This window comes from Etheostoma spectabile, chromosome 14 (genome assembly GCF_008692095.1).
Source record: "Etheostoma spectabile isolate EspeVRDwgs_2016 chromosome 14, UIUC_Espe_1.0, whole genome shotgun sequence".
NCBI classification, from domain to species: domain Eukaryota; kingdom Metazoa; phylum Chordata; class Actinopteri; order Perciformes; family Percidae; genus Etheostoma; species Etheostoma spectabile.
In genome coordinates this window covers 20,269,271-20,283,415 of record NC_045746.1, presented here as the reverse complement: position 1 = coordinate 20,283,415, position 14,145 = coordinate 20,269,271, and the positions used below count along the sequence as shown (strand labels likewise).

The window sequence follows — 14,145 nt, the reverse complement described above, 5'->3', positions numbered from 1 at the left end:
CCTCCACTTTCAGTTTCGTTTTCTGGCAGGACCAGGGGTTTCCCTGAACTCCACAGAATTAAACTTTGAATTAGGACAATTCAGGATTCCTAAACTGAGTCGTTACACTTGTGAATCGCTCATTTCTTACGGCATCATCTTCTTCCCCCTGAACCACCTGGATGAAAACTGCAGTTATAACATCAAGTGTCAGCCTTCTCACACAAAACAGCGTAGTTCATTGTAAAGTGAAAACCCAAAAAGTGAATCTTTCAACACATGGCCTTTAATTGTTTTTTTATTACCCACAATTGAAATGAAATCATGTTTTGATATGCTATGTCAGTGTATATTTAAAATGTATGTCGATTTAATCATGATTTCAATTATGTTCAGGCAAATGCTGTAGGCTGGTCAGGTGACAAACCATCAATAGGCATCTTAATCTAAAAACTTGTCATGTACAGAAAAAAGGGTGACAATCTTCTGGTTGTGTAACAAATTTGACTTTTGCTGATATGTTGTCGGACTGAATACTTGACAGACAACTGCTGCTGCTGTTAGAGAGAGTGTGTGAGTGTTTCTGTGGGACTAGGGAGGATAAAGGGATGTCAGGGGTTCTGCAGGTTTTGTGAAAGGAAGGTGCATTTACTTTCATTTACCACTCAGGACCATTAAAACACAAACTGGAGCCGGATGGACAGAAAAATGAGTCTTGCAACAAGTTTAAGAGAATGATGTGACCTGATGGCTGGAGACCATTTGATAGACACAGGGGCCATTTCCATGTCTACCTCTGTGAAGCTGTCCTGAACTGGGTGAAGGGACAGAGCTAACTAAATGTTTTCTGTCATACGTCTGGTGAGATAACATTTTCTTTGTTATATTTCAAAAGTCCCAAATGATGAGCCACAAATTTAATCAGCTTTATCTGATGATCTGAGGGTGTGAGCATCTTTTAAATTACAGTATAAACACACCAAGGCTATCTAATATTACACTTGAAATAGTTTTGGGAATCCTACAACAATTCATTTTTGTAAATAGAATTATTAGTCAAAGTATTCTTAATTTTTAGGTTGTAAGCTGTATTAATTGACAGCTGAACCAAAAAGCGTGTGCAATAATGACTATTGGGAGAAAAACAAATACACGATCGTAACCTGCATAACAGTGGCTTAGCAAAATAGGGATGCAAAAAAACTACATATGTATCACTGATCAAAGAAGGTTGGTAAGTCATTCCCTAGAATGACTTTCTCCTCTGTGCCGTGTTCATCAATGGAGACAATGTAGGCCACACCGCCGCTGGATCCATCACGGCTCATTGCCAGCGAGAGAGCTACAAGAGAGAGGAAGACAATGAGAGAAGGTGTGAGAAAGGTTATGAAGTTTTAATAGGAAAACATACTTGAAAACTTATATATATATAAATTACAGATTATTTAGCTCTTTCCAGCAACTGGTACAAGAGTCAGCAAAGGTCTGGTTTCTCTTTCACCATCCCACAATATGTTGGACAAAATAAACAACACTTACTGTTGACAACAAACTGCTGGCACTCCTCCTTGTTCATGCCCTTACGATATTCAGCATCAACAAACCCATAAACATATGAGCTGCCAGAGCCTCCGACTGCAAAAGGTTGCCTTGACAGGAGACCATTCAGGGTTGCAAACACCTGGAACAGGTCAAAGGGCACAGGGACAGACCCCAGTGTCATTCATTCTGTAGGAACACCAATAACATCTAGTGTGTTTGTTAGATTAGATCTTTATTCAAAGCCTCCAGCAGCAACAAGACGTCTACAATTCTTTATCAACATCAAGGTCACTTTAGCAAAAGTTAGATCAAATTTACTTATTATTTTAAGTTAAAGACATTCATTTTGACATAAACATTATTTTTCTAACAATCTTTTGGATGACATAAACAAAAAAAAAGACATTCAAGATGCCAGCACTGTCCTCTTTAATCGGATTAGGAGCAGTTGTTCTCAAACATCACCTAGTTGTAATAAATAAGTGGATATTGGAGCCCTACAGTGAGCAAGCTATTTGTTTTTTTCATGATTTTTTGGCTCAGCGCCTGCCCTTTTGGTTTGGATGCTCATCTAAACTCCTACTTGTATCATTATTATTCATTCCAGTCTGCAGCCAACAACATGTGTGCTGACTAGAGATGGTCCAATACCCTTTTTTGCGTCCTGATACCAATTCTGATGCCTGAACCTGCGCATCGGCCGATGCCGAGTATGGATCCGAAACCACTGTGACATATATTTTATTATGTTTAAAACAACTGTATACTGTGATCCCTGTATGGATGTGATATGATTTCTATCTTTGTTGTCGATCTGGCTCAGGTTAAACTCTCAAACAATGAACAGAACTTTCTTTCATTATGCAGTTTCACGGTCATTTCTAACAGAAAAAGAACATAAAACTACTTTAACATAGATTTTCTTTAGGGCTTTATTATGCAGCATCTGATCGGTGCATAAACTCAAGTACTTTTCGATACCAATACCAGCGTTTGCAGCAGTATCGGATACTGGTATCAAAACATCTCTAGTACTGACCTGTCCTTTATTTCTTCTGTCCCAGCCGGCCACGATGAGATGCGCCGACAGCTCCTCCTTGTACTTGTACGAGATATTCCTCACCAGAGTGGCAGCTGAGCGAACCAGGGGATCTTCATCTATCTCAAGACTGACGGAGGAAAACATAAAAAAATAGACTTACCACCATAGTTTGCATGCCTCTGCCAACCAATCAAGTTGCCGTTACATCCGTGTCTGTCCAGACTCATAATTCAGGAAGTGCAGGAATCAAGTGTATTTATTGGCTAAATGTGGATGCTGCACACACATCTTCAACCTGGCAACCTCTATACAATCTCCACAGTTTCAAGGTGGGAACTAAATATGCAATTCAGTATCATTCTCCTGTTCTGTTCCTGAGACATGGCGTTGAATAATGGCCAGAACATAATTTTGGCATTATCATAGTGCATATCACAGTGAAGTTAACCTTTGAATTTTTGTATATGAATTGTCATCACTGAATTATTTACCCTATTAGACATTTTGTGTGACATATTGTTATAATGACCAACACCAAATCACCAAACCAAATCATCTGTCCATCCAAGATTTCAGGTGGACGTTTGTGCCAAATGTGAAGAATTTCTCTCCAGGATGGACATGATATAAGAATATAATCCCTCCGGCCACGGCGGTCACCGGCGTGAAGGCATAAAAACATATTGTAACAGTAACAGGACACAGTGTCTCCCATAACAAGAGAGAGAAAAACACCGTGTCCATTGTGATTTCACTTAAACAGGCTTATACAATACTGACAACTTTACCTTTCATCTTTCAGTCGCTGAAACTTGTTGTAAATGTTAAACTTTTGAAGCCAAAACATTTCACTCAGTGGAGTTTTCATATTGTATTCAGAATTTCTCAGGAACCATCTTTACACCATTAAGGGACACTATTAACTGAGCAGTTATATGAATGCACAAACTGTGCAAAATAGTATACTTGCTCATTGTATGGGCTCTTCTCTGAGTGTGTCTTTACCTGTGGACATCAAGCTGGTAGTTGACCATCTCAGCGATGGTCTGAGCGTCTGCTGCAGAGCCCGACAGAGCACAGTAGATCTTGTCATGGAGGGGAGACAGCTTGTTCATCACCCTGTTCACCACTGCCTCCCTGGATGGAGGAATGGAGAGAGAGAGAGCGTGTGTGATTGTGGGTTTTTCATTGTGTATATATCTTAGTGCATTTAAATCTTAGCATATTTTAGTTTAGTTATTAGTTAATAGTTATATGATCACTATGTATGCTTATTTCTCTACACTTATGCACGTGTGGTAAGATGATTAACTTAATTTAATTGTGTATCTGTGCAATGACAATAAAGTTAGAAAATACATCTAATCTAATCCAAAAAAGCAAGATATTCTGGGAGAGATGAAGTGGTGGGAGGATATCGGGGTCGTTATGCGTGAGAAGCTAAAGAATCCCTGGTGTCAATTATGTAGATAGAAGTGGACACTGCAGTGCATGAATACACACGCACGTGCGCACACACACGCACGCACGAACTTACCCTGCAGACACTCGAGAATCAGACCCCAGCACGACCCCTCCATCAAACTCTATGGCGATGATGGTCGTCTACGGACACAGTTAAAAACAATGGCTATTTACAATTCATTTTTGGCACACACGCAAACACACACAACTCAGACATACACACACACACACACACACACACACACACACACACACACACACACCTGTCAATTCCGCATTTAACTTTGCCCAATCCACAGGTTTTCGGTACACATACAGACCATCAACTGTCTTAAACATTTCGAATTGTACTTACTCCGGTTTTCACCTCCTCAGACATCCACTCGGGCCCCGTTTCTTCCAACATGCTGATGCTCTGCTGAGACTCCGGTAACAACAATGGCCGTACCTGTCTACCGGGGACGGAAACCGAAAGGATCGGTCGAGCCGAGCTGTCCCGGTTTTATAAAGTTTTCTCGTTGTCTAAACCCGTCTTTAAAGATCTAAAACTGTCCCCGACGACTTAGGTCACACATCAGACGGACTCCATGTTTTCCTGAATTAAATCGAAATTGAAAGTTACATTGTCCCTCCTCTGCAATCAGCTCTTAACCAGTACGCTTTTTCAAACGTTTCGCTGAAAAGTGCGCACATTTCAAAATCAGTGATTGTCTACTCTGTGGTGGCATAACTGTTTCATTTAATAGACCACGGAGTCATTAACTTGTCACGACACTAAATAGACTGTATACAGTGGCCTATGCAATGCACTTAAACATGATAAAAACACTTGGAGAATAATGGGCAAAAACAGTAATTTACAGAACACGTCAGCATGAAACGCCTTAATTTTGAAGCACATAGTTTATAGAAAGAAAGAGAGAGGAAGAACGATTCAATTTCTGATTTTTTTCAAAATTTTATTTCATATATTTTCTTAACAAAAAAATACACAAAAACGTCACAAAACGAAGCAGAGAGAATCTTATCCTAGAAATGATTATGTATTAAGAGCTGTAATTTTCTAGAATTTTGTAGTTTGGTTTAGATTCTGTATAACCTGGTCTGCATCTAAGAAGCAACAGTTTTTACTTTTTAAGTTTCTCATTAGCAGGCAACTAACTCATCTTTCATGTGTCTGACTTGTGTTTTAGGTGTGTGTGTGTGTGTGTGTGTGTGTGTGTGTGTGTGTGTGTGTGTGTGTGTGTGTGTGTGTGTGTATATTCTGTAACACCCCAGTTCTATACAAAGCAAATTGGTAGGCTAATGACATTGTGGTTCAATGATTTCAAAAAATAACTTTAAAAGAAATATCCAAATTTTATTGGTTGTTCAAAGATGTCACTCATTATGGAACTTGGGCAGCTTGTCACCAGGAACGACCACATGCTCCGCCCCGGCCTCTGTGACCACCACCAGGTGAGCCACACCCCCGCTGACGTTGTCTCTGCCCATGGCAAGAGCAAGAGCTGGAAGAGCAGGGACGGAGGGATGAGCAGAGGGGGAAGGAAGACAGGAAAAACAAGTAGGATGTCAAGTTAAACAACCACAGACATTACGTTTGTAACATTTATACAGCTACAACTACGACTGGGTCAACAACAAATTTTCATTTTCAACAATTTTCATACGTTTATGTTATCTTTCCCTCAAGTACAAACAAAAGCCTTCTTGTAATAAAAAGGTGTAATATACAAATATACAACTCTGCAGATCCTTGAATACTGAATAACATAAACCTCTTCTCATGTGAAGTCTACATACTTCCCACTGAATATAAATTCAAACCTCTCATTTCAGTTTAATATTCAGTTTTTTACAAAACAACTGATAAATCTCTGTATGCTGCTGAGTTGTGAGCTGTCTATCATCGTGCACATGTGTTTGCTCCTACTATGTTTGGGAGAATCACAACCCCATTTTCCCCCCCAAAACTCTCAAATCCTGATATGAACTTCCTGACAAAAACATGTACACACTTATTTAGGTCTGGGTACATAAGTAAAGCAATACAACAGTACCATTAGTAGCAAACTGCAGGCATTCCTCTTTGGTCATGTCGGGTTTGTATTTGGCGTCGACGTAGCCGTAGATGTAGGTGCTGCCGGAGCCACCGATGGTAACTGGCTGATGGATCAACATCCCACCTAGAGACACGACGTACACCTGGAGAAGGATGAGACTGTCAGTAATGCAGCTATATGCTGTGAGGTGAAGTAAGTGCTTTCTCATTACTGCATCTCGGATGTTTGACTGTCTTCACAACCACCACCTCCAGTACCTGTGGTCCTTTCTTCCTGTCCCAGCCGGCTGTGATGAAGCCGGCCTGCAGCTCGTCTTTGTTTTTGTAACACAGTTCTTTAAGCACAGAGGCTGCTGCAATCACCAGCGGAGGGGTCTCCATCTGGACGCTACGGATTAGGAGGGGTCGAGAAAGATCACATTTTAAAGTTTGTGCTGTTAGAAGTAAAAGAGACTTTAAGTCTATTATGAGTTGTTTTGGATCCTCAAATTATTTTGTATACTTGAAGAATCTGTGTTGTGTGTGTGTGTGTGTGTGTGTGTGTGTGTGTGTGTGTGTGTGTGTGTGTGTGTGTGTGTGTGTGTGTGTCATGAAGAGAATGGAGGAATGAAAATAACCCAAATAACCTGTGGGATTAATAAAACCTCAATTCAGTGTGATGTTAATAAAATAAGATGAACATGTCTGAATGTGTGCGTGCTAATATGAGCCAATGTATTTGCGTATGTGAGAGTTTGGCACCTGTGGAAGGACAGGTGAAACTTTGCAGCCTTGGTGACGGCCTGAGCATCTGCGAGTGAGCCAGCCATGCAGCAGAAGATCCGGTCATGAACCTGAATCACCTTGTTGATTGTCTTAGATGATACATATTCCCTGAAAAGAGAGACAAAGAGAGGATGAACATAGCAATAGGGCAGAGAGACTTTTCAGACAGACGACATACATATTTTGCAGTTCTGAAGGACACTGACTAGAAGTGCTATCATTAAGACAATAAACTCATAATCATAATATATAAGGTCCTGCACATGCTTCCAAACCATTAATACAGTTACTGACTATTCACACAAATAATCAACAACCCTTTCTTCATAGCTCAAGTAAGTAATGAAGAAAAATATCCCCTACAACTGTTAAACACACATGAAGACAGAGAGATTCCTAATCGCCTAAACATAGATAGCTATATGCATATTCGTATAACCATTACCCGGAAAACAGTGTACCCTATTGTGTTGTGCTGGGCTGTGCTGTGTAAATCTTTCACCTCAAGTAAAGTTTGGTCTGGATTGAACTGCATCGACTCCTTTGTGTTCTGACCGAAACTCCAGTGAGACACCCATCTCATAGTCATCCTTCCTCATACAGTCCTACCATATTCACCAACCCATCACCTATTTAACAGTTATAATTTGATGTAGTTTTTAATTGGATTATTTTTCCTGTTGCATCAATGTATAATAAATTGAGCTGGAGTTCATCTGAATTGCTTTTTACACCGTTAGGTAGTCTTATGCATTATATTTTATAAGCTTGATGTATGTTACTGTATTCATGCAAAATCCTTATTTGTAACTTGCTGTCAAAATTTTTTAAAAAGTCCATTATTTCCCTCTGAATTGTGTAGTAAAAGTGAAAAGTAGCAGGTGTAATACACTGTTACAACACTGCACCCTATCTCAGAGTTTGTTCCTGTGTGTTGAATTTGAATTTGTAGATTTTATTTTGTATCATGAATGTTTTAAAGCAGTCCCTCTTCTGTATTCATGTGTTACACCACCAGACAACTTCAGTGTAATGTCACAAGATCCTCACCCTCCAATAGACGCCCTGGAGTCAGACCCAATCACGACCCCTCCATCAAAGGTAGCAGCCAGGATGGTGGTCTGCGGGGGGATGAGACCAGAGCGCGTGGTTGTTGGTGTGTAGAGTTATTAAGACAAGCAAATACAACACTAAGTTATACAGCATCACAGCCATGTATTATTGCTTATGGCTTCGTGTCCATTCAGCAGACTGAACAAAGCTGAGAATTCTGGGATTTAGAGTTCTGTGAAGGAATTGTTTTAAGAGGATATTAGCTGAAAATGGAAGTGTTACCAATCGATACTTTTATAGAAATGTAAAAAATTTACTTAAGAGACAATATGTAATCAATATAAGCCAACTGAAAATAAAAGACATGAAACGTCCAGTCGATGTCCTTTCACTTGTGTTTTGGTTCCTCTTCAGGTTGGCCTGTAGCATCACCTGTTCATCCGCGAAATCACTTATCGATCACTTTTCGCTTAATATCTTTGTTGCTGCTTCAGTAGATAAATATAAGTGAACCGGTCCGGATTTACTCACCCCTGTGCTGACTCCTTTGACTTGTGAGTCCGTGCAGCGTTTCTCCATTTTCACTCCAAAACCGAAAGAGAAGTAGGAGGCGACGCTCAGGCGCACTGAGACGCGCAGAGAAGCAGCAGTCAGACCCAGTATGGCGCTATCAAATGTCCTCGAAACTCCTGCAGCTGGGTTTAATTTCGACAACGCAGCAAGGTATGAGCTTCTTTGTATGTCTTCTCAACAGACTGTATCAATAATGAAAAAAATCAATCAAATTAAACTGTCGCTTACACAAAGATTTCACCGGGATCAAAAGCGAAAGTAACTTTTTCCTGCTTGTTTATCACTTTAATCAGTGAAACAATGTAGTGATGATGTGTTCTCTACTATCTCTATAACATATATTCATCAGTTGACCCCCTGTTACCCCCTCCTCCCTCTCTCTCTGTAGAAATGCTGCATTAGAGGGTCTTTTTGATGGAGGACAGACACCCAAACCTATGAAAACAGGCACCACCATAGCAGGAGTGGTGTTCAAGGTGAGTATAAAGCTGTTCAAACCGCACGTGTTTAACATTAATGCACCACAACTTTAATCCATAAACTATAAATTGGGTTCTTTACATTGTTTTTTTCTTTTACCTTCCATCAGTGCATCACTGAACACAACAGGGAAAGGTTTTTTTTATAAAGTCCCTGTTCACACCTGCGATGCCACAATGCATAACTTTGATAAAAACAAATGCAATGCATGTCCATTCCACATATTTTCACACTGGACCAACTGCGATTGTAATGCCTTGCCCAAAGGCTAGCAAAGGGTAGCTGTATAAAATGTGTGCAATAAACTATTATCCCAATTTATCTGTGTGTGTGTGTGTGTGTGTGTGTGTGTGTGTGTGTGTGTGTGTGTGTGTGTGTGCAGGATGGGGTGGTGCTGGGAGCAGATACAAGAGCCACCTCCAGTGAAGTGGTGGCTGACAAGATGTGCGCAAAGATCCATCACATTGCTCCAAACATATAGTAAGTCTAAAACACGGCACCCTGCAACCAGGAGCGGAGAAACCTAGCTTTAAAATATTCAAAAGACTCGTCATAATCGGTCTGTGATGTCCAGTGCAATTCCAGTTGTTTTGCAATTAAGTGATATTTCCTTTTTGGTGCACTGCACATTTTGCCATAAACTATCTCCTTTACTTGTGATATCCTACATATCCCAGAATGCCTAGTAAGACTTGCTTGTTGCCTTGTTGAAAGAAACCATCGCTTCACTTTTCTCTCCTTCTCATTAATCTTTCGCTCTTTGATTTCAAAATTAACGATTGATTTTTTCTGTGCGTAGTTGTTGTGGAGCAGGTACCGCAGCAGATACACAGAAGACCACCGATCTTCTCTCCTCCAACCTCACCATCTTCTCTCTGAACAGCGGGAGGAACCCTCGTGTCGTCATGGCCGTCAACATACTGCAGGATATGCTGTACAGGTTTGTGTTCCACACGCACGTGTACACCTGTATCTAGAGGTGTGTAATTAAAGATTTGTTTAACTCACAGTCCATTAAATTAACTGTGGTATTAATGAGGCGTACCCTGTTTTGATCTTTGCACCCCCTCAGGTATCGGGGCCAAATTGGAGCCAATCTTATCCTGGGAGGAGTAGATTGCACTGGGAACCACCTGTACACCGTGGGGCCTTATGGGAGCGTAAATAAGGTTCCTTACCTTTCAATGGGTATGCGACCTAACTCTATTCTATAAGTGTTGGCAGCACTGGTACTGTGACATCTTTTTTCTAGATTCTCTGTTTTTCTCTGGCTATTACCACCTGGGCCTTGTTCGTAATGTAAAATGTAAAAATGTGTTATTTTGTGTATAAAATACATAAAATGTGTTTTTAAAAAACCTGTTTGAAATACTTTATATAGATGAACTATCAATGCCAGATCATATCAAAACAGGTTCTGTGTTATATAAAAGAGAATATGACTATATGTATTATTCTACATTTTACCAGTATAAATTATACATTTTAAGTAGCTGCAATTATGCGTTGTCTTCACTAAGACTACATCCATTGTGTTTTGTCTGACTTCACTTTGTGTCCGTGCAGGATCTGGTGATCTGGCTGCTCTCGGGATCCTAGAGGATGGGTTCAAACCCGACATGGAGGTACGCCACCTGGACAGCTGTTAACAACATATCGTGATAATGAACATTAGTCGTGATCATTTACATAATCACAAAATTATTCCAGGTACTTTTGGGCATCTTTAATTGAATGAATGTGGCAGGGCTGATGGCCGAATAAGCTTCTCGACTATGTCAACAGTTGAGAAAATGTTTTTTAAAAATCATTCGTTCTCCTCCATTTGATTTGGATCTATTACCAAATAAAAACACTGAAGGATTGTAAAGGAATTGTGAAATTACTGAAGATGGAATTTAAAAATGATGAGTACCCTTTCTCCTTCACGTTCTGTATGTTGCGGTTTGTCCCCTCTCTCCTTCCTTCCCCTGATTCCTCTTACCTGTCTCAGCTGGAGAAGGCGAAGGAGCTGGTGCGTCTTGCCATCCACGCGGGCATCATGAGTGACCTCGGCTCAGGCAACAACATCGACATCTGCGTCATCACCAGACAAAGAGTGGACTACATCAGACCCTACCAGGTGTCAGAGTACAAAGACAACAGGTAGGCCAGCACATGGATTTATTTAAGATCTGCTCTCTGGACAGATTCTTAAAAGAAGACAGTTGATGTCAAAACATGTCTGCAAATCACATTTCCTTCTATCTCTTCCTCTCTCCTAGGAAAACTAAATACAAATACCGTCCAGGCACAACAGCGGTTCTCACAGAGAAAGTAGTCCCCTTAAAGCTGGAGGTTGTGCAGGAGTCCATGCAGCGGATGGATACAGCCTGAGCCACGACGCAACAGCACACCATAACACCACAACCATCTGGCAGCAAAATGAAAATGGCTTTAATTTGATTACATTTTCATTCACTAGTTTTTATGTATAAGTAGTTAAACATCTCAGACATGTGATTAATATTGTCATCATGGTTTCTACTCTGCTGCTATGCTTCGCTGTGATGTGAAATAGTTCTGAAATACTTCACAGGTTACTACAGTCCTGCAGTAAGCGGAGACACTGCTCGGCCATAAAGACATGTTTTTATAATATGAAATAAAAAAATAAAGGAAAATCATTGAATGAAATTGTATTTGACCTCTGTTGCTTTATTTATTTTCATGTTTTTTGTAGTCTGATTATTTAATAACTGAGACATTTGATGGCCCTAAACAGCTGATGAAAGCAGACCCAATAAACACAAAGGCTTATAAGTGGCTGCATGTTATGTTAATTTATATGGCATAGTACATTATTAACTTGTCATTAACTGAACTGCAATAGATTGTGTATTCTATAACGATGAAATAATTATGCAGACCTCTGCTGGCTTTTCCAAACCTGAGTGATTCTTTTCCGCTTAGAAACTGATGACGAGCCAAATACGGTGCTCTCCTATTGGTTTATGCGGTTTTTGAATCATCTTTTTATTTTACAGAGTCTTGGTTAGTTTTATTTTGATCAATGAACCTTTTAAGTTACTAAACATAACCAGGATTGCCCAAATATGTTTAATAATAGTTTATCACAATTTCATTTGTTCCTGACTCATTTTGAACGTTGATTCTTCCGAGGGCAGAACAATGACCGAGTTTTTAATTGAACCTCTTTCACTTTCGAATTCCTCGTCACGGACAAGGAAATTATCCTTGACGCTTTGTTAGTCGCCTTCGTTATTTTTGGAAGCCTAAACCCTAAAGTATAGAATAGATTTAGAATATAGTTAGTACACTTTTATACATAATGGCTCTTTTACAAGTAACTGGTTTTAAGCCTTATTCTGAACTCCGGGGGCAGATTCTTCCAGGACAGACGCATCTCTTCGACCGAACCAACCACTACAGTTTCGGGACCAAAACTCTAGAATTTGCTGTTCCTCTGGGTGTAGACGTGAGTATTAATTCCCCAAATTTTGGTAAGCAATTGCACTGACTCTTATACGGTATATCTGCCACGAGCATGACGCGTCAGACGCGGTGGTTCAATTTACTTTACGCGTCTGTGGTTCTCAGCGCGTGGTGCAGGTTTGGGTCTTATACAACTTTATATCATGCATTTATCTCAACTATCCCGAGTTATTGTCAAAGGATACTAGAATGTGATACATATTTCACTATTGTTTTCTCACTCAAACACGTACGCATGCGCGCACAGGCACGCACACATAAACCCACAGTGCCATGGCTATTACGCATCTTGCGTCCCACTGAGATCCCTTCTTTGATTTATTTTAGCCTTCCGGGTTTCTCAAATCCTGCAACCGTGAAGGAGGTGTGTCCATAGACCTGAACCACGGTACGACCACCCTGGCCTTCAAGTTCAGACACGGAGTCATCGTGGCTGTGGACTCCAGAGCCTCAGCTGGCGATTACTTAGGTAAATGCGCATGCCTAGAAAAGTATGGAAAAATGTTATTTGACCTGCCAAATATTAGAAAAGATGGAACTAACCAGAAAAATGGTTCAAAATGTGGGAAAGGTTGAGTCTGACAGACTATTAGCTTCTGTAAAGAGGAGTTATAGAGGGACATAACCCAGTCAGTCATATTGACCAACCATCATGCTGATCATCACATCAAAAACACTCCCATCAACTCAAGGAGCTAAGGTCTCAAAGCAGTGGGGAGCTTTCAAATGTAAAATTTAGGGACCATGAATTAAATGGTCACAGAAATGTAAATATGTCAACAAGTGTAACCAAGTTGCTACTTCATAGTGTTGACATGCACCAAACTGTAATCTTAGTCCCTGAATGTCTCCTTCTCCCAAATGTGTCACGGCTCTGCAGCATCCAACGATGTCAACAAGGTCATAGAGATCAACCCGTACCTGCTGGGCACCATGTCGGGCAGCGCCGCAGACTGCCAGTACTGGGAGAGACTCCTGGCTAAAGAGTGCAGGTCTGTTCCTGAATATTTGTCCCATTTTCATTCAATCCCTTTTTCCCTTCGCTTTATTCTTTTTGGGTGAGACAAAGGTTCAGGGGTTAGGATTGTGACTTCCTAGGAAGCTTTTGTTCCGGGATTTGAATCCCACCTGGGCTATCAGGGGCTACTATGTGGATTTCATGTGAAAACAAACATGTTGCAGTCAGTATTATGCAACTTCTCAACACAGAAATGAAAAACATAATGACTTAATTATATTAAAAGTAATTCAGGTTTCCTCTACTTTTTTCATTTCATCACTAGTTTTTTAAAATGAAAAACATGCATAAAATACTTCCAACCAAATGAAATGAAATACATGTTTCAAAAGTCAGTGTTATTATGAACTTGTGAAGTATTATGAGTATCTATTTTCAGTGTTCAGTTGGAGCACCAGCAGGACTGACTGATTGGTCTAGTGATTTGCTTATGAATGTATTTGTACTTTGTTTTATTATTTCACGCAGGCTGTACAGGCTGAGGAACAACCAGAGGATCTCAGTGGCCGCAGCCTCCAAGCTGCTGTGTAACATGATGCTGGGTTACAGAGGCATGGGCCTCTCTGTGGGAAGCATGATCTGTGGATGGGACAAAGAGGTGAGCTGTGTGTGTGGTTGTGGATGGGAATGAAGAGGGAGAGAAGACGACCATCTGAAAAGAGACAAAGAAAG

At 40.4% G+C, this 14,145-nt stretch overlaps 4 protein-coding genes across 4 annotated transcripts in view; 2 read left to right on the top strand and 2 right to left on the bottom strand.

Annotated features, from left to right (window-relative positions):
- Positions 1–243: 243 nt before the first annotated feature.
- psmb9a (proteasome 20S subunit beta 9a) lies at positions 244–4,683 on the bottom strand. The gene is made up of 6 exons (XM_032534772.1): positions 4,383–4,683; positions 4,101–4,168; positions 3,569–3,700; positions 2,561–2,690; positions 1,519–1,660; positions 244–1,321 (listed from the first exon to the last, which is right to left on the bottom strand). The coding sequence occupies exons 1-6, from the start codon at positions 4,431–4,433 to the stop codon at positions 1,194–1,196; spliced, it is 651 nt and encodes a 216-aa protein (XP_032390663.1). The 5' UTR covers positions 4,434–4,683; the 3' UTR covers positions 244–1,193.
- Positions 4,684–5,378: 695 nt separating this feature from the next.
- On the bottom strand, positions 5,379–8,669 carry psmb12 (proteasome 20S subunit beta 12). The gene is made up of 6 exons (XM_032534771.1): positions 8,439–8,669; positions 7,905–7,975; positions 6,831–6,962; positions 6,348–6,477; positions 6,088–6,232; positions 5,379–5,535 (listed from the first exon to the last, which is right to left on the bottom strand). The coding sequence occupies exons 1-6, from the start codon at positions 8,484–8,486 to the stop codon at positions 5,408–5,410; spliced, it is 654 nt and encodes a 217-aa protein (XP_032390662.1). The 5' UTR covers positions 8,487–8,669; the 3' UTR covers positions 5,379–5,407.
- Positions 8,384–11,386, top strand: psmb13a (proteasome 20S subunit beta 13a). The gene is made up of 8 exons (XM_032534769.1): positions 8,384–8,630; positions 8,869–8,956; positions 9,343–9,440; positions 9,760–9,900; positions 10,033–10,148; positions 10,527–10,585; positions 10,954–11,105; positions 11,225–11,386. Exons 1-8 carry the CDS (start codon positions 8,569–8,571, stop codon positions 11,334–11,336), a joined length of 828 nt encoding a protein of 275 aa, XP_032390660.1. The 5' UTR covers positions 8,384–8,568; the 3' UTR covers positions 11,337–11,386.
- A 720-nt stretch (positions 11,387–12,106) lies between these two features.
- The window catches only part of psmb8a (proteasome 20S subunit beta 8A), a 4,321-nt gene continuing 2,282 nt past the window's right edge, over positions 12,107–14,145 (top strand). Inside the window, exons 1-4 of the mRNA XM_032534770.1 lie at positions 12,107–12,438; positions 12,783–12,924; positions 13,336–13,447; positions 13,942–14,071. Coding sequence (XP_032390661.1) covers positions 12,292–12,438; positions 12,783–12,924; positions 13,336–13,447; positions 13,942–14,071 — 531 coding nt within the window. The 5' untranslated portion in view covers positions 12,107–12,291. The remainder of the gene's footprint in view (positions 12,439–12,782; positions 12,925–13,335; positions 13,448–13,941; positions 14,072–14,145) is intronic.

What these genes read in the sequence shown, in the direction of transcription:
- psmb9a (XM_032534772.1), bottom strand. Translation starts at nt 4,433, where the DNA reads ATGTTGGAAGAAACGGGGCCCGAGTGGATGTCTGAGGAGGTGAAAACC. An exon ending in CTGAGGAGGTGAAAACCGGA is followed by an intron (nt 4,169 to 4,382) that starts GTAAGTACAATT and finishes CTGTGTCCGTAG; the next exon opens with ACGACCATCATCGCCATAGA. An exon ending in CCAGCAGTTTGTTGTCAACA is followed by an intron (nt 1,322 to 1,518) that starts GTAAGTGTTGTT and finishes TCTCTCTTGTAG; the next exon opens with CTCTCTCGCTGGCAATGAGC.
- psmb12 (XM_032534771.1), bottom strand. Translation starts at nt 8,486, where the DNA reads ATGGAGAAACGCTGCACGGACTCACAAGTCAAAGGAGTCAGCACAGGG. An exon ending in TTTCACCTGTCCTTCCACAG is followed by an intron (nt 6,478 to 6,830) that starts GTGCCAAACTCT and finishes CCTAATCCGTAG; the next exon opens with CGTCCAGATGGAGACCCCTC. An exon ending in ACAGGAAGAAAGGACCACAG is followed by an intron (nt 6,233 to 6,347) that starts GTACTGGAGGTG and finishes ATCCTTCTCCAG; the next exon opens with GTGTACGTCGTGTCTCTAGG.
- psmb13a (XM_032534769.1), top strand. Translation starts at nt 8,569, where the DNA reads ATGGCGCTATCAAATGTCCTCGAAACTCCTGCAGCTGGGTTTAATTTC. An exon ending in AATTTCGACAACGCAGCAAG is followed by an intron (nt 8,631 to 8,868) that starts GTATGAGCTTCT and finishes CTCTCTCTGTAG; the next exon opens with AAATGCTGCATTAGAGGGTC. An exon ending in TAGCAGGAGTGGTGTTCAAG is followed by an intron (nt 8,957 to 9,342) that starts GTGAGTATAAAG and finishes GTGTGTGTGCAG; the next exon opens with GATGGGGTGGTGCTGGGAGC.